Raw genomic sequence first — 27,482 nt, forward strand, 5'->3', positions numbered from 1 at the left:
ATGGCTTTGTGAGTGATTGTTTAAAAGTTGCAGGGAAAAATATTATGAAATAGTTACAGTTAAGCCTGCTTTAAAGAAAGTTGAATATATTAAAGAAAAATGTTCTATATATCTCCTCCTCGTAAAGTATTCAGTTCCAGTTATAAACGACACTAAGACCCAATTTGGTAAAATAGTTAGTCTATCAGTTAATTTTAATTTGACTTATTTGATCACTATTAATTGTTTGACTTGGTTAAAAAATTAATATAAGTATTTAGTTAATTAGCTTTTTGTAACTTTAAAATGCGAAAATTCAAAAAGCTACTCAAAGCAACCTTTTCAATTAGCTTTTTGAGAAAAGAAATTATACCAAACAACTATCAGCTAACAGCTAATTTATCAAACACCTTTCTACAATTAGCTAATGTTATCAACTAGTTATACCTTCTAATTAACTCAATCAGCTAACAGTCATTTACCAAACATGCATGACCTAAGTATATGCATTAGCCATGAATGGATGAAGATCTAGTGTTGGTTATTCTAACAAAAACTTAACCTTAAACCCTTGTTACACCTAGCTTTAATTATTATTTTTTTTTAATGACCAGAAAAACTCCACCACTATTCTATGATTTGTATTAGACAATCTCATTTAAGTTGTCTCAACTCAAACAAAAAAGATCAATAGACGACTTTCACTGGGAGTTCGACCAACTTACCTTATGGTTATCAAGTCAAATAATCCGATCAAATCAGCTGAGGTTTTGGCAACCTCAATTGTTTGAACGGCTAATTAACCTCGTTGCAAAGAAGTCTAGAATTGATTATGAGTGATGATAGATCAATCCATCTTTGTTTTGTTAGTAGTGTATATAGTTCAAATTAAAGTTGCAAAATATAAAGTGTTTGGTTATAGAATTAGCTAGCTAGGATAGTGGTGGGGATAAGTAATCAAAAGATAAAGGCTATGCTCCATAGACAACATCAATATTTTAAAATATGTTCTCTCCATTGGGAATGAAGTTAAAAGAGGAGTACATAGAATATCACAGAATATTTTGACTTCATGCCCACACATATCTACAACTATCACCATCACCCTGAATAAAAGATGAAAGAAAAAAAGAAAAGCTACTGTTAATGGGACCCAACAACCAAAGCTCCCCAAACATTCATCATCACCATTTCCATGCATGCATGATCCATCATATGCGATGGTGCTGAAGTTGCAGCAGCCTTGAATATGCGCCTTCCGGCCGGCCGATCAGCTCGGAATGGCTGCCGTGCTCGACTATCCGGCCGTCTTGCACGACCCCGATGCTGTCCACGTTTCTGATGGTGGATAGCCGGTGGGCGACAAGGACGGTGGTTCTTCCTCTCATTAGCCTCTCCAGGGCTTCTTGCAGGACGCATTCGGATTCCGCGTCCAGGGCGCTTGTGGCCTCGTCGAGCAGGAGGATCGAGGGGTCCTTAAGGACCGCCCGGGCGATGGCGATCCGCTGCTTTTGGCCGCCGGAGAGCTGGACCCCGCGCTCGCCCACTGGGGTTTTGTACCCCTCCGGCAATCCGCTGATGAAGTTGTGCATGTTCGCCGCGCGGGCGGCCTCTGTCACTTCGGATTCCGTCGCGGATTCCTTGCCGTACGCTATGTTGTCGAAGATGCTGGCGGCGAACAGCGCCGGCTCTTGCTGGACCAAACCGATCTTTAGCCGCAGGGATTTCAGGTTCAGTCTCCGGATATCTTTCCCGTCGATCATCACCCTCCCGGCGGTGGGATCGTAGAACCGCTCTATCAACGCTATGACGGAGCTCTTCCCTGACCCACTCGCCCCGACCAGCGCCTGGCTCTGCCCCGCGCGGATCCTGAGGTTAAAATCCTTAAAAACACTAACATCCGGTCTGGACGGGTAAGCAAAATCAACATGCCGGAGTTCAATGTCGCCCCGGATCGTCTCCACGGGATCCGCATCAGGATCATCGGGGTCAATCCTGGTGGGCCGATCAAGAATGGAGAACACAGAAGCAACCGCTTCGCCGCCCCGGACAATCTCCGGCGCCAAACTGACCGTTTCCGCAACCGAATTCGCCGTCACGACGAGAACCACGAAGACCTTGATGACTTTCGAGAATGTGGACAGTCCTCTGGTGACGAGATGAACGCCATACCACAAGATCAAAGCTTCTGAGGAGTAGAGGGCGAGCTGGGAGAGACCAAACAGGAAGCCTGAGAGTAAACTGCGGCGAAGGCTTTGCTTTTGTGGGACTCTGAGTTCTTGGGCAAATAAAGAAAGTATCTTCTCCTGCGCGTTGAAGGCCGCCACTGTTCTGATGTTGCTCACGCCTTCGCCTGCAATCATACTAGTCTTTGCATGCGCCTTAGCCGTGTCTCCGGCAAAACCTTTAAGTGAGAGTTGCTGTTCGCCACAAAATAACCGTAATAACTGTCAGGATACTATACAAAAGTAACTGAACTATTCTATCGGCACCGACAGCTCAATTGGTTTCTAAATTATAAATTATGGGCAAGAACACATGATCGAGCCCTCCCTCATCCACAATGCCATTCTCATTATTCAACAGAAACCAATGGGAGCAACTATGGGTTAGCGACCCATTAAGTGAAAGGACCAGTGCCTAGTACACACAAAAGTGGATGACCAATGTCTGGTGCACATGGTAGCTACCACTCTACCAGAGTTTGGTCTAATATTTTTATCCACAGATTTTTAATCAGGTGAGAACAAACCACCTGCGAACTTGTGAAGGGTTGCACTGCAATTACTACATGATTGCACTGTTACGTCTCCTAGAAGGATTGCACTGTTACGTCTCCTAGAAGGATTGCACCGCAACTACTACATGATTGCACTGTTACGTCTACCACAAGTATGGTGCAATCCTTTACAAGTTCGTAGGTTACGGTTGATTCTAACCTAATTATGGACCTATACTCACAATCTACCACTCAGAAACTATGGCGTGGGCTGTATGCCCCACATCTGTTACACCTTAATTGCTTTAATGTTGTATAGTCAATGGGTCCATTCTTATCATTCACCATTCACCAGACTCATACAGACATACAGTGACACTCAGAAACACCAGACTGATAACAATAAAGACAGAATCTTGTACTGTTTACAACCAAAGATTTTAGCCCGATTTATGCGCACTATAGAAATATCACTGCCCAAGTTTATTTCTTTGTGAAAATGATTATAAATCATCATCATCATGAATAGGTATTTAAACTAATCTATGGGGAAAAGGGGCTTTTTTTGAGTGCTATTAACTAATCTTTCAGAGCATCAGATGCCTGTATAATGACACTTCTCCATGAAAAATATAACCGAGCAGTAAAAAGACAAGGAAATGGAGTCACAGTAGTTCTATCATATTCAACACGATTCACGGGTAAAGAATCTCTGAGCCTTCTGATATCTAATGAAGATAGTGAAACAAGAAATCAAAGTATGTGCCAGACTCTCCCACCCCCCAGGGGCCCTTTGCTTTTGAAGACATTTTACCCAGACCTCGAAAGAATCAAATTTAAGACTTAGGCACACTATGAAGGACTGTCAGGGCAGGGCATGGTGAAAATTATTAACAAAGGAACAGTGAGAAGAACCAGACAACCTAAGATTTCACTTGGGCAATTAAGGTCAAGATCTTAGTTTAGTGGCATTGAAATTGATGGTGGTTGTGGATTCTTGGCTACCTTTTTCTCTTTTTTTAAGTTGCAAGATGCAATTTTATATTCGATATTTGATGTGAAGTTCGAAGAGTTGGAGGAAGCACATGCAGAACACCAGCATGTTAACATGTTGTATTCTCCCTCTTGTCTTTTTATGCAAGGAAATCAGTGAACAGATTCCAGCTTTCCCCGAGACCATAAAAATTCGTTCTTTAAAAAAATTTCTGATGATACTATAGTCGATATGATGCCCGAAATGGGGTAGGGTACTTTCGTAGTTTTAGCATGGAGCAAGAAGGCATTACCTGAGCAAAATTAGCCAGGACGAGAAGTGGAAACGTCCCGAGGATGAGTAGTGAGACCCTCCATTCCACGATGAAAGCGACGATGAATGAAGTGAGAAGAGAGGTCATGTTTTGCAGTATCACAGAGATTCTCTCAGCAATGGCAGATTTAACATCTGCAGCATCTGTCGCTAAGCGGGCTGCAAGAAGGCTCGAATTGTTCTCCTCCTCGTCGAACCATCCAACTTCGTTTCTTAGAATTGCTGGAGTAATTAAAACGAAAAGTTCACGAAATGGCTCGAGTAATATCTTATGTGATGATGAAAATTATAAACGAGATTATGTATACCTGCGAGCATCATCCTTCTCACCCTCGTGGTAAGATTCTCGCCCATAATGCTAAAGAAGTAATGCTGAATCAAATATGCAACGACAGCGTAAAGGCCTATTCCAATGTAAATGAAGACGTACTCCTTGGTCTTTCGTTCCATGCTAGCGGGGTTTGTGTAGTAGAAAACCTCGATCATGTTGCTCATGACGATTGCAAAAGTTGGACCGATGAAACCCGAGAGCAAGGACCCCACGGCCCCCATTACAGAATAGGGCCACTCGGGAGCATTTAGTTTGAGAAGGCGGCAGAAGTAGCCATCCGGTGCCCGAGTTTTCTTATCTGTCTCAGCGTTTGATATCATCTCTATGCGCCCATCGGCTCCCGTGCTGTAAGAATAGCTCAAGTTTCTCAAGCTGCCAGACCGGAGACTCAACGACTTTGTTGACAACGAGTGACTTAGCCTCGTGGAACGTGAACGACGGGTGGATGGGTTCGAGAAGTCTCGGTTCCCAACCATTTCCTGGAACCTGATTAAGGAAGAATACGCCCCCGCTTTGGCTATCAATTCCTCGTGGTTCCCCGTTTCAACGACTTTCCCTTGCTGTATGACTGCAATGGAATCAACGTTTCGAATCGTAGACAGACGGTGAGCAACGACCACAGTCGTCCTGCCAACCATTAGACGGTCTAGAGCCTCCTGCACGATGCTCTCCGAGCCTGCATCGAGGGCGCTAGTAGCTTCATCTAGCAATAGGATCTTCGGGTTCTTTAACATAGCTCTTGCAATCGCTATTCTCTGCTTCTGACCACCCGAGAGCTGGACACCACGCTCTCCCACCTAAGACATGAAAATGTCAAAAATGAATCCAACCAATTAGCTAGTATAACGCATGGTCTTATAAACCCATATGTTCTCTCTTATTTTATCAATGTGGGACACTCTTAACAAGGTGGTTCTAACAAAACCAACCAACCTGAGTGTTGTATCCGTTGGGAAGCAAGGAAATAAAGCTATGAGCATTAGCAGCAGCGGTAGCCGCCTCGACTTCGGCCATGGTTGCATCGGGCTTTCCATATAGTATGTTCTCGAGTATCGTGGTAGCAAATAGTGCGGGTTCTTGGTTCACCAAACCAATCTGATCTCGCAACCAACTAAGCTGGAGAGTCCTTATGTCCACGTTATCCAGTAAAATTTCACCTACAACAATCAATTACTCCGCATTATATACAAAATATAAGTACTACTATTTATAAATGGCTTCAAAAGGTCTGAATCTTAGAATCATATATACCTTCGCTAGGATCGTAGAATCTTTCTATCAATGAAACGACAGTGCTTTTCCCCGAGCCACTGCCACCCACAACTGCAACGGTCTTCCCAGCAGGGAAGAAAATGGAGAAATTTCTGAAGATAATGACATCGGGCCGGGAAGGATAGCTGAACGTTACGTTTTTGAACTCGATATTTCCCAGGACCTCAGCCAGGGACTTCCCGTCTGTGGGATTCTGAACTATCGTCGGTTTCTGCTTGAGAATCTCCATTAATTTATACCCCGCTGCTTTGCCTTTACTAAACGCTCCAAGGTTGGAAAACGACTGCCCCAAACTCCTGCAGATAATCGAAACAATTATCAGTTAGTTCCAGTTCAGTGTCTATAGATATAAAAAGCAGTTTCAATTCGTCGCTTTGAGGTCTTACATGCCACCAACTATGGCTGAAAAAATAGCCGTAAACGCCTTTCCACCGTCACTCTGACCATTCCTGATGAAAACGCCAGCATACCAGAACACAAGTGCCCATGACATACACGCTATTCCATACGTACATCCTAACCCCAATCCTTTGGCCATCCCCGCCTTATATCCAAGTTTGAGTGTGTTCTGGATCGCATCCGAGTATGAGTTTAGGGCTTTGCTCTCGCCAACATACGAGTAAACTGTCCTAACTTGTGCAATAGCCTGCATTTAGAGAAGTCCCCACTATCATTTACTATAAACTTTTTCTAAAATGTTTACCTTAATTATCTTTCGAAAAATTCTAAAAAAAAAACAAAAGAATGGTGGAGTTAATCACTGCCTGAATGATGAGGGCGGCTCACAAAGGTTCAATCTTTTTTCTCACACTCAAATTAGTAACCAGACAGTGAACTAAAGTTGAAAAAGGTGAAAGATTTCAATAATAATTTCTAGAGGGCATGCCATACTCCAAAAAGGCACTAGAAACAGAAAAAGGCAAGAAAACTTGATGATGGCTTCACATGTATCAGAACTCCATCATATTATCTTCGGTAGCATTTCAAAAATTGTACACAACACTGAAGCAACTAATTTTAAACAAAAACAAAAAGCAGGTCGACAACAATTTGAAATTTCAAGAGAAACCATTCAATCTGTCTGATAAGACGGGAAAAAGGGATCATCATCATCACCTGCTCTGCAATGATCCCAGCATTGGCGTATGATTCACGGCTTTTGGACGTGAGACCCGTGAGAGTATAAGCATACAATCCCCCAGCAAATGCGATTCCGGGTATTACAGCCACACTGAGAAGAGCTAACCTCCATGCTGACACAAAACCAACCACCAGCCCAGCCAAGAATGTTGATAGATAATGAATGAAGTTTCCCACCTAAGATTTTCAAAATCCAAACATACATATATCAATAATAATGTCTTTCATCACACATTATCATTAACCCACAAAAACACCTAACATGATTTCGCATTATCACAACCCATAGCTCATAAAAGTACAGTCTTGGCTACAGAATAAATGCCCAACCATCCAAAAGACACCAAAAAGCCATAAAAATGAAAAATTTAGGTCGTAACTACAAAATTACAAGTTCGACTCACAGCGGGTTAGGGTTAGATTTTCACCACATCCAAAAAGAAGGGGAAATTTAGTTAGTGGGTCCTGCATTAATGGAAGGACCAACAACCCATATGATGAAAAGTTTCCATCTTGAGCTTTGAAATTTGAAGAGTACAAGAGTTCACCGTTACCGTTCAGAAACCCCCCATTCATACTAAATGAAGGAAAGCAAAAAAAGCGCAGTAAATGGAGTTGCAGAAGCTTTACCTTCTCACTTATGGCATCTTGGACCAGAAGAGTATCCGTTGAGACGCTAAAAACAATATCGCCAGTCCGGGCGTCAGTGTCATAGAATCCAACGTCCTGTTTCAACACTGCTTCCAAATACTTCCTCCTCCATGCCCCCGCCTGCCTCTCCCCACTGTGCATCCAACACGCAATCTCTGCATTTTTTTTTTCAAGATTCTTAGATTCCCAGGAACAAGAACCCAGATTAATTAAGGTAGAAATTTTTACTGCTATTACTACGTAGTAGGAGTAATAGGGTACGGTCGGGAAACCGAAATTTCACTGTGGAGACAAGAGAGACAGAGACGTTTGATTGCGTGAGTACTGGAAAAAAATAATTTATTAATGCTTGGGAAAAACCAAAAATTGACCGGTGAATGGACTAAACGACATGGACCACGTGCAAGCGTGCGGGCCAACTCAGACACTGAACTCCGTAACGTAATAACTAACTAATTTACAAATCATACATTGAAACTATCACCGGAGAAGATGAAGATGAAGTTTTTAACGTTAGATCAGCTTACCGGCGTAGGATGATACGCAAACGATCAGGCCAAGATAGACAAAATACAAAGCGTACTGCAATTAAGCAAAAAAAAAAAGAACAAGAAAAAGAGAGTTCAGATCCGATGTTCCACTAAGAAAGACGACGACTTTGATATATATGATGGATTTCTGACCTTAGAGACTTCATGGGTCATGCTATGGAAATCAGTCTGGTTTTTGCCGAACCCATTCACCATCTCCCCGAAGAGGAGGAAGAAGACGGGCATGGAAGAGCCATGAACAATGGCGCCCAAGCTTCCCAGGATCATCAGCCCCCAATCATATTTATCAGCGAAACAAAACAGCTCGTGAAAAGGAACGCTCTGCTCCTTCTTCTTCTCCGCCTCCGGCATTGCTTTCCCGTCAGCACCCTCCGCCATTAAAACACCGCAACTCTAACACCGACCAAAGCAACTAACAGCCTCTTCCTCGCCGTGAAAATTAAACACCAAGTTCGGAAACTCAATCAGTTCGCCATGGCAGACAAACACGCCGGCCGGAAATGAAAAGCTAGCTAGCTGAGCCGGCGGATCGGAGATGGATCTAAAGCTTAATTAAAACGCACCCTTTTCGAATATTCTTCTCTCCGTTCGCCAACTCGATCTTGAGATTATACGGAGAGAAGCCGGAGTTATAGAAAGAGAGAGAAAGATTGGGTCGCCGGAGAAAGACCAGTAGTCAAATGACAAGTGAGAAGGAGAAGAAAAGAAAAAGAGTGAGCGGAGACTGAGTTGTTGACAAGCACCTCTTATATAGAGGCCATATACTTACTTTATTATTTGCTCAATCACGGAAATAGAAAAAATAACTTATCCATCTTTAACCAAAAGCCCGAGTTAGCTAGCCAGCTGTTGGAATTAATCATTATGTCCGACAATAAAAATAAAAATACTATGAGAATATTTTTAATTAATGAAAAGTCGATCGTCACTACTTGAAAATACACCAACATTTCATATTTTCTTAATTAAGAATTAAAGTAAAATTGTTTTTAAATTTTTTTCACATTTAAAGTATCCAATATTTTCGCTACAAATAACTTAGAAGAGATAAGTGTATTCGTTCCTATATATGCCTTGTGACACTAGCCAGCAAAACCTATGTTGCTCATAGCCGACCAACTCAAACTAAGAAAGTCAATAGATAATTCTCATTATATGAAATTGAAACCTTGTTATTAGCAAGATAACTGTCTTACCAAGAGTTACCTCTTATACTAGTGCATACCACTATAGTCTAGTTATATACTTAGTACAATACGTCAATCAAGAGTTGAGTATTAATATTAGTGGGGTAAGAGTATAAATATTTTAAAATAAACTCTATCTAGTATAAATTTAGCATATTTATGTATATGGTTACAAAATTTATCCGCAATATACTTGCTCAAGCTTATTTGAATCAAGTTTCAAGTTTATCTATTATATATTATAAATTTATCATTTTCAATTAGCTTTATTGAAAATTATTCCATTAATGTGCTCATTGAAAGTTGTCACATTAATGTCTAATAATAGCATATTAGGAAAGTATATATGGGCCCTGTTTGGTAAAAAATTGACCTATAGGCCAATTTTAGCTTATTTGACCACTATTAATTATTTGATTTAGTTAAAATATCAATATAAATATTTGGTTAATTAGCTTTTTGCAACTCCAAAAGGCTAAAATTCAAAATGCTACTCCAAGCAACTTTTTCAATTAGCTTTTTGAAAAAAGAAATTATACTAAACAGCTATCAGCTAACAGCTAATTTACCAAACACTTTTCTACAATCAGCTAATGTTATCAACTATTTATACCCTCTAATTAACACAATCAGCTAACAACTAACAGCTATCAGCTAACAGCCATTTTACCAAACAGGGCCATGATCTATTGAGACACGAAATTTCTTGCAAACTGAATGATAATGCACATGACCATGTTTATTTGCAATTTGTGGATGCTTCTCTATACTGTAGGTGTAGCTTGACCATGTTTTGCTTAACTAGCTTAGTTAATTGTGTTACGGAGTATTATTATTGTTATTATTATTGAAAAAGCTAGGGAATAAAATTAATAAGAACAAAAATGATAATGATAATAAAGTTGCATTAATAGGCACAAATAATGTTGAGTTGTCATTGTTCTTATTGTATTTTTGCATTTATTTGTTAAGTTTAAAAAGAATGTTTGATTTATATTTTTTTATAACTCTAACCTAACTTTTTTAATAATAACTTTATTTATTTATTTATTTATTAATAATTAGATAATTGTGTTACTAAAAAGAGATTTAATTAAAGGATGAGATAGGATAGGAAGAGACATTCCATGCAAGATTGATGTGAAAAAACATAGTTCTTTATAAAAACTTTTTTAAACATTTTTTTAGTATATAGTTGATACATTGCTTTCTTCATATATTTCTTTCTTTGTAAAAGTGAAGCAGTCGTCCCACAATAGTACTTACATTGTTGTTACTATTATGTTTTGGTACAACTGGAATTAAAGCATGAAAGCAATATGTGCTATAAATCCTGTAATATAAATAAATAAATAAATAAATAAATAAATAAATAATGCATTATTATCCGGATCATAATTTTAGAAGCAGACAGGGAGCACATCACGATGACTCAATCAATGGTATTGATTGGATTGATTTTAATGCAATCAACATTTATTTCAGTGAAATAAGTTTTTGTCCCTCAATTATTGAGAAATAACTTTTTTGTCCATATATTATAGAGAAATAACACTTTTTGTATTTAATTATACTAGTCGTCACACTTTGTCCTTTAATTGTATAGGAATTGGCTTTTTAATCCAACCGAAACTAACATAACTCAAGGACAAAAAAAAAAAAATCCCAATTCGCATACTATTTAGGAAAAAAAAAAAAGTGACAATGGGTATTATTAAGAAACAAAAAAAGGTGTTATTCATATATAATTTAGAAAAGAAAAAGTGTTATTAGTTTAATTTCCCCGTATTTTATTTTTGTAATCATTCATATAAGTATTATTGTTCACAATTCAGGACAAATTCTTAAGTACTTACCAACGTCCACGGTCATTTGTACCGTATATCATTATTATGATAATTTTCATCATCATTCGAGACAAATTCTTAAATATCACGTGACATACGCCATTATTTGTCCAGTATTTTTATTATTATGATAATTTTCTTTATTATTATCGGAGTATTAAATAAATACTTATATTTTTTTCCCTCTTAAAAAGGAATTGGTAATTAGAGGCTTAGAAGGAAATTAAAGAGACATGCCATATTGCCATGCAAGATTGATGTGAAGAAACATTAGCATTTTGGAGTTGTTGAGGTGCCCTAATCAGCCACAGTGCCAAAAAAACAAAACAAAAATCATACAATTCAGAAAAATCTCTTTCCCTTTACTAAAATCTATACATGTGCCTCCAGCGAAACTTTGTATCCGGTCTAACGTTATCTTTTCTGCTTCACTTTTTTGTTCTCGGATTTGTCGAAAGGGACAACCAAACCCAAACATTTGCAGTCCTAAAACTTGGGCTCTCATTATCATCCATGTAAGGTCCATCAGCAATAGCCCAAACCATTGAAAAGAGTTTACTTAAAGCCTTTTTGTTTCTATTTCATTCCTTTTTGGTAATTTGTAGATGGAAAAAATACATTTTTTTGCACAGGTATCTATATCGGCAATTTATATCGTGGACCAGGGTCATCGTAGTATTGTGGACCTTTGATTAAAATGATGTTGTTTTGATATTTAAATTTTAACATATTCTGTAATTTTTCGTTTCTCATGTTTCAACATAAATTTTAATTTATTCTACGTACAGAATTCATACGGTTAAGGTACTGAATTGCATAACATGAGACATAGAAACGTATAACACAAAACACATATACATGTTTTATATTTTACTTATTATCAAATTTGAGTTATGTAGATAATTTATGTTATAACACAAGACACATATCCCATCATAACGGTTGATCTATATCCTGGTCCAGTCAAATCTTGATCAGCCATGTTTGAAATGATTTGTAGTCAATCATATTATGAGGGAAAATATATTTTTTATACTATATTAGAACCCGTATTTCACAATATGAGACTAATTCAATCCATTCTAGATTAGACTTCATTCGATAGCTCAACTATATTTTGTGGAAAATATTCTCCAAAAAAAAAAAAAAACTATTGCGCTAGTATACAATATTTCAAAGGGTGGGGGTGTCGCTGGGGTGTGATGGGAGCAATTTTTTTTATTTTTTTTTTCTAAATATTGCACTCAAATATCTGTATCATGTAAGATGAAACTAATTAATAATCAAGTCGAGTCTTAATCACTCTAAATGAGACCAGTCTTCCAAGAACATTATTGGAGTAGTTCAAACTTCTGATATAATTTTTAAGCGGGTATATTTGGCATTGGCCTATTTAATTTAAAGGAATGCATTTTATATTTTTATGGCTTGGAACGACCTAAAGCCCACACGCCAGACATTCCGTCACCTTTGTCGTCCGATTGATATGATGTTGTGTATAAAACATGGATGGAGCAACATTTTTACATCATTACATTGTTGCTTCAACGTTGCATGACCAGGGTCCAGGGTGGAACACCTAGGGCACCACTTATGTATGTTCAATTCAAAAACATCAAATACTAATACTAATAATAATAAGATATCAAACCTCAATTTGACAACCTAACCTCCAACTCTACTAATCAATACCTAAGTTAATTTTGGTTAAGCAACAACTAATCACGTAAACATTCGTCAACTATGACAGTTGTCCAGTGATTGATGAGAAACTCCATTTAAAATTCAATTCTAGCATCAAAGTTGACAAAAGTGTATACTTCGAACGGTGTTAAATTTTGAAATTGAACACGCTCGATTTACCTCCTCATGAACCTTAGGAGCGAGTCCATCGTGATGTTCCTATGGTGCACATGACACATGCTTAATATGTACACATCAAAATGTTTCATATGCACAAGCGTATTTTTAATTTTCTCAATTAATCTTATCCATAGACGATCTATTTTTTTAATACACCAGATTGGTTCTCATAAATTTATGGAAAAGTTAGTTCTCATAGGAACATCAGTACATCACCATATATATATATATATATATATATATATATATATATATATATATATATATATGGTGTAATTAGAATGGTCCATGCATGGTCCAACATGTTAGTTAAAGACTGATTATATCATAGCTAATAGCTAGCTTATTAGCTTGTTCATAGCATCTTCTAGGGAACAATGTCGCCACTCACCCATACCGTAATCTTAATTAAGTACAAACATTATTAAATTATTTATAACATCCTACCTAGCTAGTAGTAATATTATAACATTCTACTTTTTTTTTTTTCTGCTTATTTATTGCATGTATTATAAAATAAAGTTAAACTAATAGCAAATCAAGTCAGAAAAGATGACATTTTTATTATTTATATTTTATCAATTAACTAATGATGGTGTGATTCACACAAAATGGTAACACCCTAGCTAGCCAATGGCGGGTGCTAAGTAATTTGATTCTCGATGATATTAGTGTCTTTTATTGTAATGTTACATATATACTGAACAATTGTTTAGTATGCTCGAAAGATGTTATTAAGTGGGTAGAATATGATTATTGTATTTGAAAATTACGAGTTTAATTATTGTCAGCATTTTCTCAGTTGAGCCCGTACTGGGAGGTTTGTAAGTTATTGTTATTATTATATTAATTATTATTTTCTTAAACTTTAGTATTGTATTGTATGATCTAGCTGACGAATCATGACCATGTGAATGAATTGATAGGTATACTATACTCAACTTGTTTAATGACAACATATGTCCTATGAAGGTACAAGGAAGAAATGGTTTGGTCTGCTAAATATTTGACACACAAATGTACTATATTTGTTTTGTTAGGAGATGCTCTTTTTTATTTTAATATCACATCCAATATCTTTATCTCTATGACACTAATACAGATTCACATAACGTACATTTACAAGCAGAATCAAACATCTTAATTACCTTGTAATTGCATTAACAATCTGCTTACCAATTGTTTCAAGCTATTGAGTTTTTTAAAAGAGTTTTGAAGAAGACTAATTCAGAGATTTGTTTTGAGAATAACAAGATTGAAGTAGTACTGGTGGAGTAAAATGTGAGTGGTTAAATTACTTTAATCGTCAATCGCTATTAAAGATAGCATAAGGATCTGCCCACTTTGGGCATAATCCCCAAACTGTCATCACCGAGATTAGAACCTTGCTCTCTTCTCCCAATTATCAAATAGTGTCTACTGAACTATTGAACTAAGCTCGTGCGGACAATGTTGTTCAAACTCTTTTTATTGTAACGAGGAGAATCTGAAGTCACTACATACTCAATGATAAGTATTGGGTAAACTTCACTATCATGTAATAATTCACAAATCACAAATGATAAATAGACCATACTAAAAAAAGCCATGCATGTATGATACACTCAACAAAAAGTATATTAACAATAATCAAATTCATAATGAATTTTTGTCAATAATATTGTTACAACGATTTAAGTCTTTTTCATTTGAGTTAACTTGTTTGAAAGTGATGAATTAGGTACACATATGATGAAGATTATTGTTACTCAACACTAGCTAGCTAGCTAACAAACAAATTAAATTAAAGGCTATTGTTTGTAAGCGAAAAGGATTTATTATTGAAAATGAAGTGGCTATGGTTGTGGTAGTGTTGTCACTTTTGGCGACATTTCAATCGGTGAAATGATTTAGACCTTAGTTTAAGCTTCCCTAATCACATTTACTAGACTTCTACTTCTTCCTAGGCATGTGCTAATACTTTTGGCCGAATGCCCTTTAATTAAACCTCTTACTATATATTATATGTGATTAATTAAAGGATATGACTTTAGTTAGAAAAGTGTTACACATGAAAAATAAACTATATTCAGAAGATCCCATGTGACGAGCTTAATGATGTTAAGATTAAGCATTTATCACTCACACCAATTTTTGATATGAGAGGTAAGCACTTGATCCTAGTAAGTAGTATCAAAGCCAGTTCACGAATTCGATTCTTAGTAATAACAATTAAAATTGGTTGACGCTGGCATGGGGAATTGTTGGCCAAGGCCGGTAAATGGGCCATGTCTAGTACCTGTTGGTTGGGAGATTGTTGGGCGGAAGCCGGTAAAGCTCCTAAGGGCTAAGTCAAGCACCTAGCCTGTCTTGAACAATGTGATGGCGGTCTATACGTAAGGAAATAAGTCGCGCTTCACTACTAGCTATAGCTTCTGGCGAGTGGTAAATGTTTGATCCTAACAAGTGAAAAAATATTTTGGTAATAATCAAAATCGTGATTTTTTTTTGGTATATGAATCGTGTTCGACTGCACATATTCAACGACCATTTTAATTTCAAGGCAAATTTATCTTTTTATTTAAATTAGAGATAATGTTAAGTACAGTTATGCATGATATACCTGATTATATTGAGTATTAATACACAATTATATATTATATTATCGCAATATAGAGTTTGTCTTAAAATGTTTTATACTCTTTTTTTTTTTTCTTGAAAATGTGAAAATCTCGGTCAACATAATTCCTAATTCCAATATATAATTGTGTATTTAATAAGTCATCATTTATAATGATGATAATCATAATTTTAGGATTACGATAATAATTGTGACAACAAGATTAGTATAGGCTATACATTGGTAACAGCTAAAACCTCAAGGCAGTATGGCCATGGACCACAACGTGGAAGGCTCGAGGTAGATGATGCCCATCCAAGATACTCCTAATCTTTATAATATTCTTAATTTTTTCACACCGTAATATTTTAATTGGGATAAAAGAGAAAGCAACTTTTTGCGATTTTAAAAAAGAATTAGATCCATTTATCATGATTTAATCTTGTATTGAAATCGCAGTTTTAAATAAGTGGTATTAGAAAATAACTCTGTGATGACGATTAAAAGAATTTGTCATTCAAGACAACAAGGAATATGCATTGCCAATTTTCCATATCGTATACATGCTATTAAGGACCTTTTAAGAAGAATTTGACTAGCCAAATACCTTGTGCTCAGATGTCACCTCTGTGACTCCTTTTGTGAATATAGAGTTCAAAAATTGTGAATATAATCCGAATTTACTTGAGTCCACAACATAATTTGCTCTGTTAATAGAGTCGTCAGAACGGGCTTAACCCGCCGGGCTAGTTCGCTTCGCCCTGCGAAAAGGGCAGGATAGGCTTTGATATTTTGAGCCCGTTTTTTGGTGGGCTTTCTAGCCCGCCTCCGCTTAACCCACGGGCCGGGGCCCGGCTAAATGTATAATAATTAAAATTTATATTACTAATATTAGTGTATATATATAATTAAGGCCAAATACACATTATGTATTTGGTTATTTATTACTCCGTAGTTATTATTGTGTTATATGTTTAAACTATCTAAATTATTTTAGCATATACTTATTACATTTTTTATATTAATTTTTATTTAAAATTAAATTGTTTAAAATTTGGCGGGCCCCCGCGGGCTTAAGGCGGGACAGGACGACCTACCTTAGGCCCGTATTTTGACGGACTTTTTAGTTTGTCCCTATCATATGGCGGGCTCGTCGGCCTGTTTCAACAGCTCTACATGTTGGTGTAATTAGGCCTACTTTTATTTATTGTGCTGTTTAGGCCCATAACGCCCATTCTCATGGGACATTGGGCTATGCATTTCAGATCCAAAAACATCCTTAGACCAGACTTACTCCAGAACAGGATCCCAACACCCAAAAGCCCCTTTGACTGTTTGGTGTTTTACATTAGTATGACAGTCCATATCTTCTTCTTTTTTTCTTTTTTCTTTTTTTTTTTTTAATTTTTTTTATGAAGAAATTCCGTAGTTAGATATACACTACGTAAATTAAAAATTCATAATTGAAATGTGCACTAAGTAAACATTGTTCTTTGTTCTTATGTAATAATTTATAAAACATTCGTTTGTTAACGAACAATAGTCAAACAAACAGCACAACTACATAACTAATATAATATAATATAATATAATATATATGTTTGTGAACATGTTCACGAACATTATTAAACGAACACAAACGAACTTGTTCATGAACATAAACGAGCCTGTTCATGAACATTAGTAAACGAACACAAACGAGCTTGTTCACGATCTCTTAGCAAACGAGCTTACAACTGTTCAAGCTCTGTTTGTTTATTAACCGGGTTCTAAATTTTGATTGTTAATGTTCGTTTACCTTAACAAACGAACGCTTACCGAACACGAACGCGAGTAGTTTGCCTAAAGCTCTATTCGCTAACACCTCTATGCAAGATAGATAATTTTTTTTTTTTATATACTAAAAATTAAACTCCTTTTCCTCTCAATCACCCTTTTTAGTGCCTAGTTTTAAATCAATATTGTAAAAATTGGTCTAGGTGTTGACTAGGCGCTAATTTCACTCGGTGGCTTTTAGTCGGCTGATCGACTAACCACCCTAGGTCCCAACTCGACCGAGTTGAGTACCTAACTCAATCGAGTTGACGCTTAACTCGGTCGAGTGATTATTTTGCCTACCTATCTGCTCATCTTCTATATTTTTAGAGTCATATACTCAACTAATTAACTATCTAATGAGTGAAAAAAGTGAAGACGATATACTCGGATTATTAGGCGGCGCACCGTCTAGGCACTCTAAGCTCTAGCCCTTCTGCAACATTGCTTTTAATTTTTTAATATTTCTTATCCAAATTAAATCACTGGAGTATAATGTTGTGTTTCTTTAGTGGATCATCAGTTCAGTTCAGTTCAGTTCAGAGTGTACATATATAAAGGTATTTAAGCCGAACGACTTTATTATCTCCGGTCACTTTTCCATTACCTACTTTTCGTCGGAAAATCAGAACTCAAGATTTATATATCCACCGACACAGACATCGATCTTTAACAACTACGGTTGTTTTTTTGTTTTTTTTTTCACTATATTTACAACCTCGTACTGTACATCAGACCCGCATAGATCTTTTATACCGGAATAACTCTCTACGTCAAAACGTTCATTTTTATGAGCTTCAGAACCCGGCCATCCAGCCGCCATGCATGCATGCCGTCGTCATCATCATCGTCACTGTAATAATCTCCTTGCACCTGAGATTAAGAATCATTTTTAATTAAATTAATAATTTAAGGAGGAAATGAAATTAAATGGAATTGAATTGAAGAAACTAATAACCTTGAAGAATTGAAGAAGGTAGCAGGTTAGGTTGTGATTGTGGTGTGGGCGGCGCCGAGAGGGGAGGCGGGGCGGATGAGGACGACGGTGGAGGCGACGTGGCCGGCGGCGGAGACGACCTTGTCTTTGAGACCGCTGAAAATCTCGGCGGTGTCCTCTCCGATGTGGGAATCCTCGGCTCTGATCCTCAGAATCTGGCTGTGAACGTACACTTCGACGTATTTCCGCCCCTTCGCCGCCACCGAGCGCGGCGACTCTATCTCCTCCATCGACCCCACGCTCTCCTGATCCGTATCCATCTCTCCGCCGGAAACTATCCTCTTCAGCTTCCCCTTCTCCTGCGGGGCCCAAACGTCGTCGCTCGTCGTCGTCATCATCATAATAATCTCCAGATATTGGCCGCCGGAGAGTGATCGGAGCTGATGAGAATAGAATAGAATAGAATGCTTTAGTCTAGGCCTCTAGGTCCTTGGTGGCCGGATTTAAAGGAGAGTTTTGAATGCGTGGAGTTGATGAGACGCTCCTCGTGGAGGGTCACGTGTACGCTGATGTAAGACATGTGGTGATTTGGCAACGTGGGACCGTTAGTTGCCGTTTCCACTTGGAAACTCTGTCGGGAATCATTTATTTCACGACACGTCACCTCACTCATTCCCTATTCTTTCTCAAAACCGTTTTAACTTGGATCTTTTCTCATCTAAATCAAGATTAACCACTGCCACGTACGTTAGACAATTCTAAGCCAGATTTTTCTCTCCCAAATCAAATTTTACGGATGCAATTCAACTTAATTAGATCTGGATTAGTACAGTGATTAGTGAAGTGAGGCTATGAAATATTGTATGTTAAAAAAGGTATATAAATTTAATTTCTCAATTCATAATGTAATTTTAATAATAAGTTTTTAACTAAATATATAATAAAATCTACTGAAACTTCAAGTACCCAAAGCAACATGTCTTATTATTCTTCTTTTTTTTTTTTTCTAGGCCATGAGGTGTCCTGAGCTGACTCTAACGGTAGGAGACACTTTTAACCCCGTATCATACCCAGATTCATTCGCACCGAACCGATCCAATTAATGGGCAAAATGCTGGCCATATTGATTTTTCCATACGAGATGAGTTTCGAACAACTGTGTCTTATTATTCATACTTGCAGTGTTTCGTAGATTTTTATGATACATGTGGTTCTAATGTTGTTTCGCATATTATTTGATATGATATTTGTGACTGCAAATGTACTATCAAGTGTTTATTTTACTTATTTTTCAGTTATCATCACCTTAAATTTCTAGATAGACAGATGTGATTAGTCTGCAAGCACTACTTACAATGCAGGTGTTGGAATATGGACTACATCTGAGAAGCGAGCAGATTGGAGAAGAAGAAGATTGTATATTGAAGTTAACTGCATAGCTTTACATGTTGGTTTATATACACAAGGTGAATGTATGGACAGGTTACAAACGAAAGAAGGAAGGATATGGAATGACAATATGGAATGACAATAATCTCCCTATACTAAGCTTTTCTGCTTCTTTATTTTCATCCTCCAACAGCAGGTTATCACATAATATATTATTTCGCCAATTATTAATTTTGCTTTGTCAGCATATGGTAGATTTTTAATGCGAAGGTGGACCATAGATTTTTTTTTTTTTTTCGTTTAGAATGGGGAGGACAGATTAGTGGTGTTTAACTAAAATAATGACAATTCGTAGTGTACGTGGAAAGGGGTTATTGGCGGAGTGTCCACGTCAAACCTGCCAGTTGGCGGCCAAGACAATTAAGCAAAGAATAATGGAGTCCACATGGCAGGCGGAAAACAATTATGGAATCCAGGTGGCAGATGGGGTCACCTACCAGCTAACCAGCCTGAGATAATTGGCCACGTCAGAGTTTTGGCTTGCAAGACTGGTCCGGGAACAGGTGGCACGTTTTTCAGGTACTTAATCCCCGGATCTACAAACTTTCGGCCTAATTTTCAGATATACTGCCCATATCTTCTGTTCGATGATGAAATCATAACTGAACACGTGGCTGATGCCCCGGCTTTGTAAATAATGTAGTGTACTTAACTTGTATAACCTTTTCCAATACGCAACATCGTGCTCGCGATATCTACCAAATGGCTTAAATATGTAATATAAATCCGATAAAAGTAACACTAAATAGTAAGAGTTCTACTACATGGACTCCCAAATTCTACTCCCTCATTTGTACTTCCTGAGGTGGCAAATCAAGATTGGTTATTTTCAACATGTGGGTCCACAAAAAAGTGTCTACATCAAGACCATGTGAGAAAGAGTACAAGTTGGAAGTATAAAATGGGAGTACACCAAGTATTTTCCAAATAGTAAATACGGTCCAAATTTGATATTGGTTTGTAACAATAAGTTTAGTGTTTAAAGTTGAGTTGGATCGAATAAACTTGGATTGAAATTGGGCATTAGTGGATGGCAAATAATGTTGTAGAACCGTGTTCACCTTGCAAGATTGCATGATTTTGTGTTGTTCAAGGATCTAATTGCATTGTTTTTACGTTCGATGGCTTGCACTTTGGTTTGCACTGACCTAATTGCACTTTGGTATGCAGTTGAGTGGCCTATTTGACTTAAGAGGGTGCAATATTGCCCCAAATGTCCAGGAAACACAACGGCACAGCCAATAAAGAAAGCAACCCAATTAAAACCGAAAGAAATCAAGAACGATAACCACATTTACACTAATAAGTTGAGCAATTAGACATTCCTGAGACGAACAATCAACTACACATGGAGTGCATTGCAGGGTCACTGTGATGATGGTAATAGCTCATGCAACAGTCTGGTCCTAAATTCTAATACTGAATTACCTAAGAATCCTCTGTTGTGCTTGATGCCACGTTGAGCACACGAGATGGCCATGAATCCGAGGGTGATGGGTATCGAGGGCGAGGTCTACTCACACTGGGTGGGAGGTTCTGCAAAGCCTCGGGGTTGTCAGCCGTGCTGTACATTTGAAGGTCATTGTGTAATGGCACAACCAAAACGGGCCCGGTAGCTGCAGCTGAGGATGATGCATAATCATGTATACTTGTTCTAAGATGGTCCTCTGTCAGCTGTGGCGGAGAAGTAATGTTGGTAGTTTGGGAACGAATTGTTTCGTTTATTTTAGTCAGCAGGTTCTCAATCTGGACTTCCAACGCAATTTTTTCTTCTTTAAGCTCATCCTTCTCAACAATCATCTGTTCATATAGCATTAGCAGAAATGAGCAAACAGGTACAATGTACCATGATATGTAAGTCCAAAAACAGAAGAATAATTAAGCGAAATCTAGATTTATTTCAACCATATATACACTAATACACCACTTCAAAAGATCAATAGGTGATGACATTGATATCCACAGGAAAACTACCATAGTTTTCTACGCTAAAATCAGGCTTGATATCATGATATGTACCACTTATAAAGAAAGCAGAAATGCATATATGTATAGCTTATACAATTGCAACTTGCAAGCCATGATTCTGTGTTGAGTGAGCTAGTGAAAAAAGGCCATTCTAGTTCAGTAAACAGAGTACTTTCTTCAATAAAGAAGTGATGTCCTTACGTAATGAGATTCTGAATTAAGAGCAACGTTCTCCTTTCTGAGATTATCAACCTGCACAATTAGTTCCCTCACTAACCGCATCGTTTCTTTTAATATGCAAGCCTTTCCATAATTCTGATGAGATGGATCTGCTAAAAGGCAAAGTTATAAGTGCAAATGTACAATTAGTATGCCGAACAAAGAATATCAAGTTGCAGCAAAGTTCTATACTTGGCATAAGAAAGAAGAAGGTGGAGGAATACCCAAAACGTTGGCTAGCTCTGCAAATAGCACATTCATATTATCACGCTTCTGTTTCTCCCTCTCGGCCTTGTGGATTTTTCTAGGAACTTTATTGCTTGGCTCCCTCTCAGCCTCGTGGTTTCTAGGAGCTTTATCATGTTTTCTTTTTCTGGAGCTGAACCATAAACAGATTACCCACCAGCAAATTATCATCAAAAGTGGAAGATTGAGTATAACAAATCACAGTTATCAATAATAGGAGTAAAACATTCACTCAAAAAAAAAAAAAAAAAAAAAAAAAAAAAAAAAAAACTCCATTGCACAATTATGCCAATTTTCATGAACATGAAATTCATAGTACATTTTGCAATTTTAGTCCAGAAGGAAATGATGAAGAATAGAAATAGCTAGACTAACCTGCTGAAAACATGAACAGCGCAATCGTTAACAGGAGTAGAAGCTTCACTAGCCATTCTCTGAGTATACGCCAATCAACCAGATTCCAAAACCTAATAATATTAACAATCTCAGAAATTTCAGACTACGCTTAGAATCAAAATGAACTTGTTTGATATTGATCCTATTAAGGACCGGAAACTCGCAATTCAAAAGGCGATATGGATCAAAACAGTTTGATTCAGTTTGTGCAAGCGGTATATTCAGGTGGCATTGTGACCACATACCTGGCGAGATTGGGAGACGACGGAGGAAAGCTGGCAGAGGTGTTTGCTACCATTTTTATATGCCTTATCCATAATTATTAATGCAGACGGACAGAAAGCCATGAGAGGGCGGAGTGCCCGAACCACGCGGCGGCGTGTGGCGAGCACCCGATTCTTTCAGGCATTAGATTCCACCATTTGAGGCCGTCACGTGCCGTGAGCAAGCCGAAACGACTAGTAACGGCAAATTATTGTGTATTGTGGTCCGATGTTTACATGTGAGACCACGGTCTAAAATGACGTCATAAAATTTAATGTATTAGAATAATAAAATTGTTTGATTAAGATAATGTATTTTATGAGTTAAAATAATATATATTATGAATTATAAAATATATGTTGTTGTGGGTCGAGTGAATTTTTTTTTTTTTTAACGTGAAATGCCATCGCTTTTGGATCGTGATCCACTGTCCATGCAATAACTATTGACTAGTAACTGTTCTAGGGAGAGTTATGCTGTGCAACCGTGTACACCATGCAAAGTGCACACAGAATTTAATCTATAATTTATATACTATATATTCATAATTTCTATACTGTATATTAATAATTGGAATAAGGATCAAATAGGTCATCGAACTACACACAAAAATGCAATCAGGCCATTGAACTCAAAAAAAATGCAATTGGGTCCCTCAACAACACAAAATGTTACAATTAAGCCAAATGACTTGTTTACCTAATGAGTAGGTTACCATATTAAAATAATATTTTTTAATTTTATTTTAATAATTTAAAATAACAAAACTAAATTTAAAAAAAAAAAAAAAAAACGGATTTTAAGTCTTCGTCTCCGGTGCCGGAGACGAAGAATCAGCCTGGAGACGAAGAAGGTTCTTCGAAGGTTCTTCGTCTCCATGCCGAAGACGAACTCTTCGTCTCCGGCAGCCTGGAGACGAAGGGACACGAAGAGGTCCCTTCGTCTCCAGGTTACCGGAGACGAAGAGGTTCGTTTCCGGCATGGAGACGAAGAATCTCCGGCCAGGAAGAGCTCTTCGTCCCCGGTCGGAGACGAAGACCAGGCTGCCGGAGACGAAGATTGGTTCTTCGTCTCCGGCGGCAAACCTGTTTTTTTTTTTATATATAAATTTTTGCTATTTTAAATTATTATAATAAAATAAAAAAAAATTATTATTTTTAAGTGATAACCTCCACATCAGCAAGTTAACAAGTAAAAAGGTCATTTTTGGTCGAATTGCAACATTTTACGCTATTCAGTGGCCCAATTGCATTCTTTTTGAGTTCAGTAGCCCAATTGCATTCTTTTTGAGTTCAGTGGCTTAATTGCATTTCCTTGTGTAGTTCGATAGCCTATTTGACCATTTTTCCTTAATAATTTCTAAACTGTGTAGTTATCAAATTATGAACATATAGTTCAGTGATTTGTGAATACAAAGTTCAAGAATTGGGAATATGAACATTGAAAATTATGAACATAGAGTTTTGTAATTGTGAATATAAAGTTCAATAATTATGAATCTATAGTATATAAATTATGAATCTACACTTTAGAACATGGTACACACGGTTGCACAGCATAATTTGCCCGTTCTAGTTATTGGGCTGATATGCATTGAATTCGTTTACAGGACTAAGGCCTTTGGGCTGATTATGAATGGGCTTGGGCTGCAAAACTTCCTCTGGGCCTGCATATCCTTGTGGGTTCTTGGATCAATCACAATCATCGATATGAGGTCGGGTTCACAACGGCAAATTATGCCCTGGACCCGTGTCCACATTGAATTGTGGACACGGGCCCAAAACGACATCGTTTTTTTAAAAAAAACGCGTCATTTAGTTAAAAAAAAAAAAAAAAATTCGCGCGCGTTTTGACGTTAATGGCGTTAATTTTTTTTTTTTGGATTATGAATGTACAGTTATGCCGTTATGAATGTACAGTTATGCCGTTATGAATATACAGTTATGAAATTATGAAATTATGAACACAGAGCTCTAACATTATGAACTTACAATTATGAACATATATAGTGATAAAATTATGACCATGGAGCTTTAAAATTGTGAATATAGAGCTTCGAAGATTATGAATGTACAGTTATGGAGTTATGAATGTACAGTTATAGAGTTATGAATCTACAGTTATGAGATTATGAATCTACAGTATGGAATTATGAATGTACAGTTATTGATCAAATTATGAACAAAGAGCTCTAACATTATGAACTTACAATTATGAACATATAGTGATAAAATTATGAACATAGAGCTCTAAAATTGTGAACATAGAGCTTCGAAAATTATGAATGTACAATTATGGAGTTATGAATGTACAGTTATGGAGTTATGAATGTACAGTTATGGAGTTATGAATGTACTGTTATAGAGTTATGAACGTACAGTGATGGAGTTATGAATGTATAGTTATTAACATATAGTAATAAAATTATGAATATATATACTCTTACAATGAAGCGCTCTGAAATTTTAAAAAAAAAAAAGAAGAAAAAGGAGATAACAGTGCCTAACGGCACTGTTACCCGTGTCTAGCAAGCATGCTGGACACGGGTCCAACGCATAACGATTGGTTCACAACAATCATTATACTATGAACTATAGTTCAAAAAATAAACATTCGATGTATTAAAAATGAACCTATATTTTTAGTATATTGAATATTCATTTTTAATATATTGAATATTTATTTTTTTTGTATACTCAAGTTCATTATTTGATACAATACTAAATAATAAACCTTAAATCTACAATAAATGAACATACAATATACTAAAAAGTACTCCGTAACATTTATCATGGTCGACATTATAATTTACTACAACCAACTGTTCTAGTTATTGGGCTGATATGCATTGAATTTGTTTACAGGACTAAGGCATTCTGGGCTGATTTTTAGTGGGATTGGGCTGCAAAACTTCATCTGGGCCTCAATATCCGTATGGGCTGTTGGATCAATCACAACCCTCGATATGAGGTCGACCATAGACCATGGTCCACTTCGTAAGGTGAATAATTGATATAAAATTTATTTTTAATATATTAAAAATTTATTATTAATACATTGGATATTATATTTTAAAGGTTCATTTTCTATATAATGAATTTACTTAAAAATAAATTTTTAGTAAATTACAATTAAACTTTCAATATATTAAAAATAAATATCTACTCATAACTCACATTACATCTTGATTGATAGTATAATTTGTGGGCCTTGATATGTACGTGGCGTACAATAACACGCTATTGTAGTTGGTCGTGGGTATCGTTTGGCGAACAATCCTTATACCATAGATCAACAGTGTACTGTGGACTTTGGTGCATGTATATGTATCTTATGTTGTCAGTTTTTGTATATTGTGTTATGAAATTGTATATGAATTCTGTATATGAAATAAATTAACAGCACGTTTGGTTCACAGAATGAATTTTGAGGTAATAGGAATGCTATTCCATAAGGAATGGAATAGGCAAGGAATAGAATATGAATTGTATTCTATTGTTTGGTTCGCGGAAGGAATAGACTTTAGGAATTATATTACAGTGTTTGGTTGATTTAAGGAATAGAAATGAAATATGCTTTAAAAGGCATAAATACCCTTATAAAAATATGTGATGGTGGCGATGGTGGTGGTGGTGGTGGTGGTGGTGGTGGTGGCGGTGGTGATGGTAGTGGTGGTGGTGGTGGCGGTGGTGCTGCTGGGTGGTGGTTCTGGTGGCGGTGGCGGTGGTGGTAGTGGCGGTGGCAGTGGTGTGGACGACGGCGGTGGTGGTAGTGGTGGTGGTGGTGGCGGTGGCGGTAGTGGTGGTGCTGGGGTGGTAGTGGTGGTGGTGGCGGTGGCGGTGGCAGTTGTGGGGGCGACAGTGGTGGTGGTGACGGTGACGGTTGACGATGATGGTTGTGGCAGTGGTGGTGGGGGCGGCGGTGGTGGTGGTGGTGGTGGCGGTGGTGCTGCTAGGTGGTGGTTCTGGTGGCGGTGGTGGTGGTGGCGGCGGCGGCGATGGTGGTGGCGGTGGTGGTGATGGTGGTGGTGGCAGTGGTAGTGGTGGTGGTGGCAGTGGCAGTGGTTGGGGCGGTGACGGTTGTGGCGATGGTGGTGGTGGCGGCGGCGGCGATGGTGGTGGCGGCGATGACGGTGGTGAAATAGGATAAATTTATATATAGGATAATAAAATTAGGTTAAAGAAAGGGGTAAAAAAGGAAATAGATTCTAAAATCTATTCCTGAACGTTCAGTAATAGGCTAATACCAAGGGGGCCCTAATAGCTATTACCTTATTTGAGGTAATAGGCTATTACCAGGAATATTATTCCTGGTAATATAAATGGTTACCAAACAACGGAATAGGCTTATTACTGGGAATGCTATGCCATTCCCGGCCTATTCCGTGAACCAAACGGGCCATAATAGTCGTGTCTTAGGCTAACCCCATCCCATAAATTTTACCCCTTTCTAAATGACATGGAAGAGAGAGAATACATTTTTTTATTCTTTTTTGATACTGATGTGTATTGAAATTGGAGAGAGAATTGCTAAAATAGAAATAGGAGAGAGAATTTGCTAATGAAAGAAAAAGCTGCAAAAGGACAACTGCACAACTTTTTATGTCTTTTTTATTTTTATTATTTCTTTTAATATTATTTTATTATATACAAAATTGATGATGTGGAAATGGGACCCATTTTAAAAAGTGAGAGAAATTTTTGGGATAAGGATAGCCTTAATATTATGAATTTTTGTATCTTT

At 37.3% G+C, this 27,482-nt stretch overlaps 3 protein-coding genes across 4 annotated transcripts; all 3 read right to left on the minus strand.

The window, feature by feature from the left end:
• Positions 1–931: 931 nt before the first annotated feature.
• On the minus strand, positions 932–8,649 carry LOC109180590 (ABC transporter B family member 19). Its single transcript, XM_019330252.1, has 10 exons — positions 8,082–8,649; positions 7,926–7,980; positions 7,378–7,553; positions 6,724–6,924; positions 5,994–6,253; positions 5,587–5,903; positions 5,269–5,492; positions 4,313–5,132; positions 3,985–4,226; positions 932–2,399 (listed from the first exon to the last, which is right to left on the minus strand). The coding sequence occupies exons 1-10, from the start codon at positions 8,325–8,327 to the stop codon at positions 1,191–1,193; spliced, it is 3,750 nt and encodes a 1,249-aa protein (XP_019185797.1). The 5' UTR covers positions 8,328–8,649; the 3' UTR covers positions 932–1,190.
• Positions 8,650–17,807: 9,158 nt separating this feature from the next.
• Positions 17,808–18,870, minus strand: LOC109180220. Its single transcript, XM_019329708.1, has 3 exons — positions 18,763–18,870; positions 18,219–18,671; positions 17,808–18,133 (listed from the first exon to the last, which is right to left on the minus strand). Exons 1-3 carry the CDS (start codon positions 18,868–18,870, stop codon positions 18,029–18,031), a joined length of 666 nt encoding a protein of 221 aa, XP_019185253.1. The 3' UTR covers positions 17,808–18,028.
• A 2,018-nt stretch (positions 18,871–20,888) lies between these two features.
• LOC109180265 (transcription factor bHLH47-like) lies at positions 20,889–22,915 on the minus strand. 2 transcript variants are annotated; one of them, XM_019329756.1, is made up of 5 exons: positions 22,721–22,915; positions 22,455–22,546; positions 22,058–22,212; positions 21,816–21,943; positions 20,889–21,446 (listed from the first exon to the last, which is right to left on the minus strand). In XM_019329756.1, exons 2-5 carry the CDS (start codon positions 22,508–22,510, stop codon positions 21,075–21,077), a joined length of 711 nt encoding a protein of 236 aa, XP_019185301.1. In that variant the 5' UTR covers positions 22,511–22,546; positions 22,721–22,915; the 3' UTR covers positions 20,889–21,074. The 2 variants fall into 2 exon arrangements, with proteins under 2 accessions (XP_019185301.1, XP_019185300.1); XM_019329755.1 differs by having other exon boundaries at positions 21,816–21,946.
• Positions 22,916–27,482: the final 4,567 nt, after the last annotated feature.

This window comes from Ipomoea nil, unplaced genomic scaffold (assembly GCF_001879475.1).
Source record: "Ipomoea nil cultivar Tokyo-kokei standard unplaced genomic scaffold, Asagao_1.1 scaffold1026, whole genome shotgun sequence".
In the NCBI taxonomy this organism is placed as follows: domain Eukaryota; kingdom Viridiplantae; phylum Streptophyta; class Magnoliopsida; order Solanales; family Convolvulaceae; genus Ipomoea; species Ipomoea nil.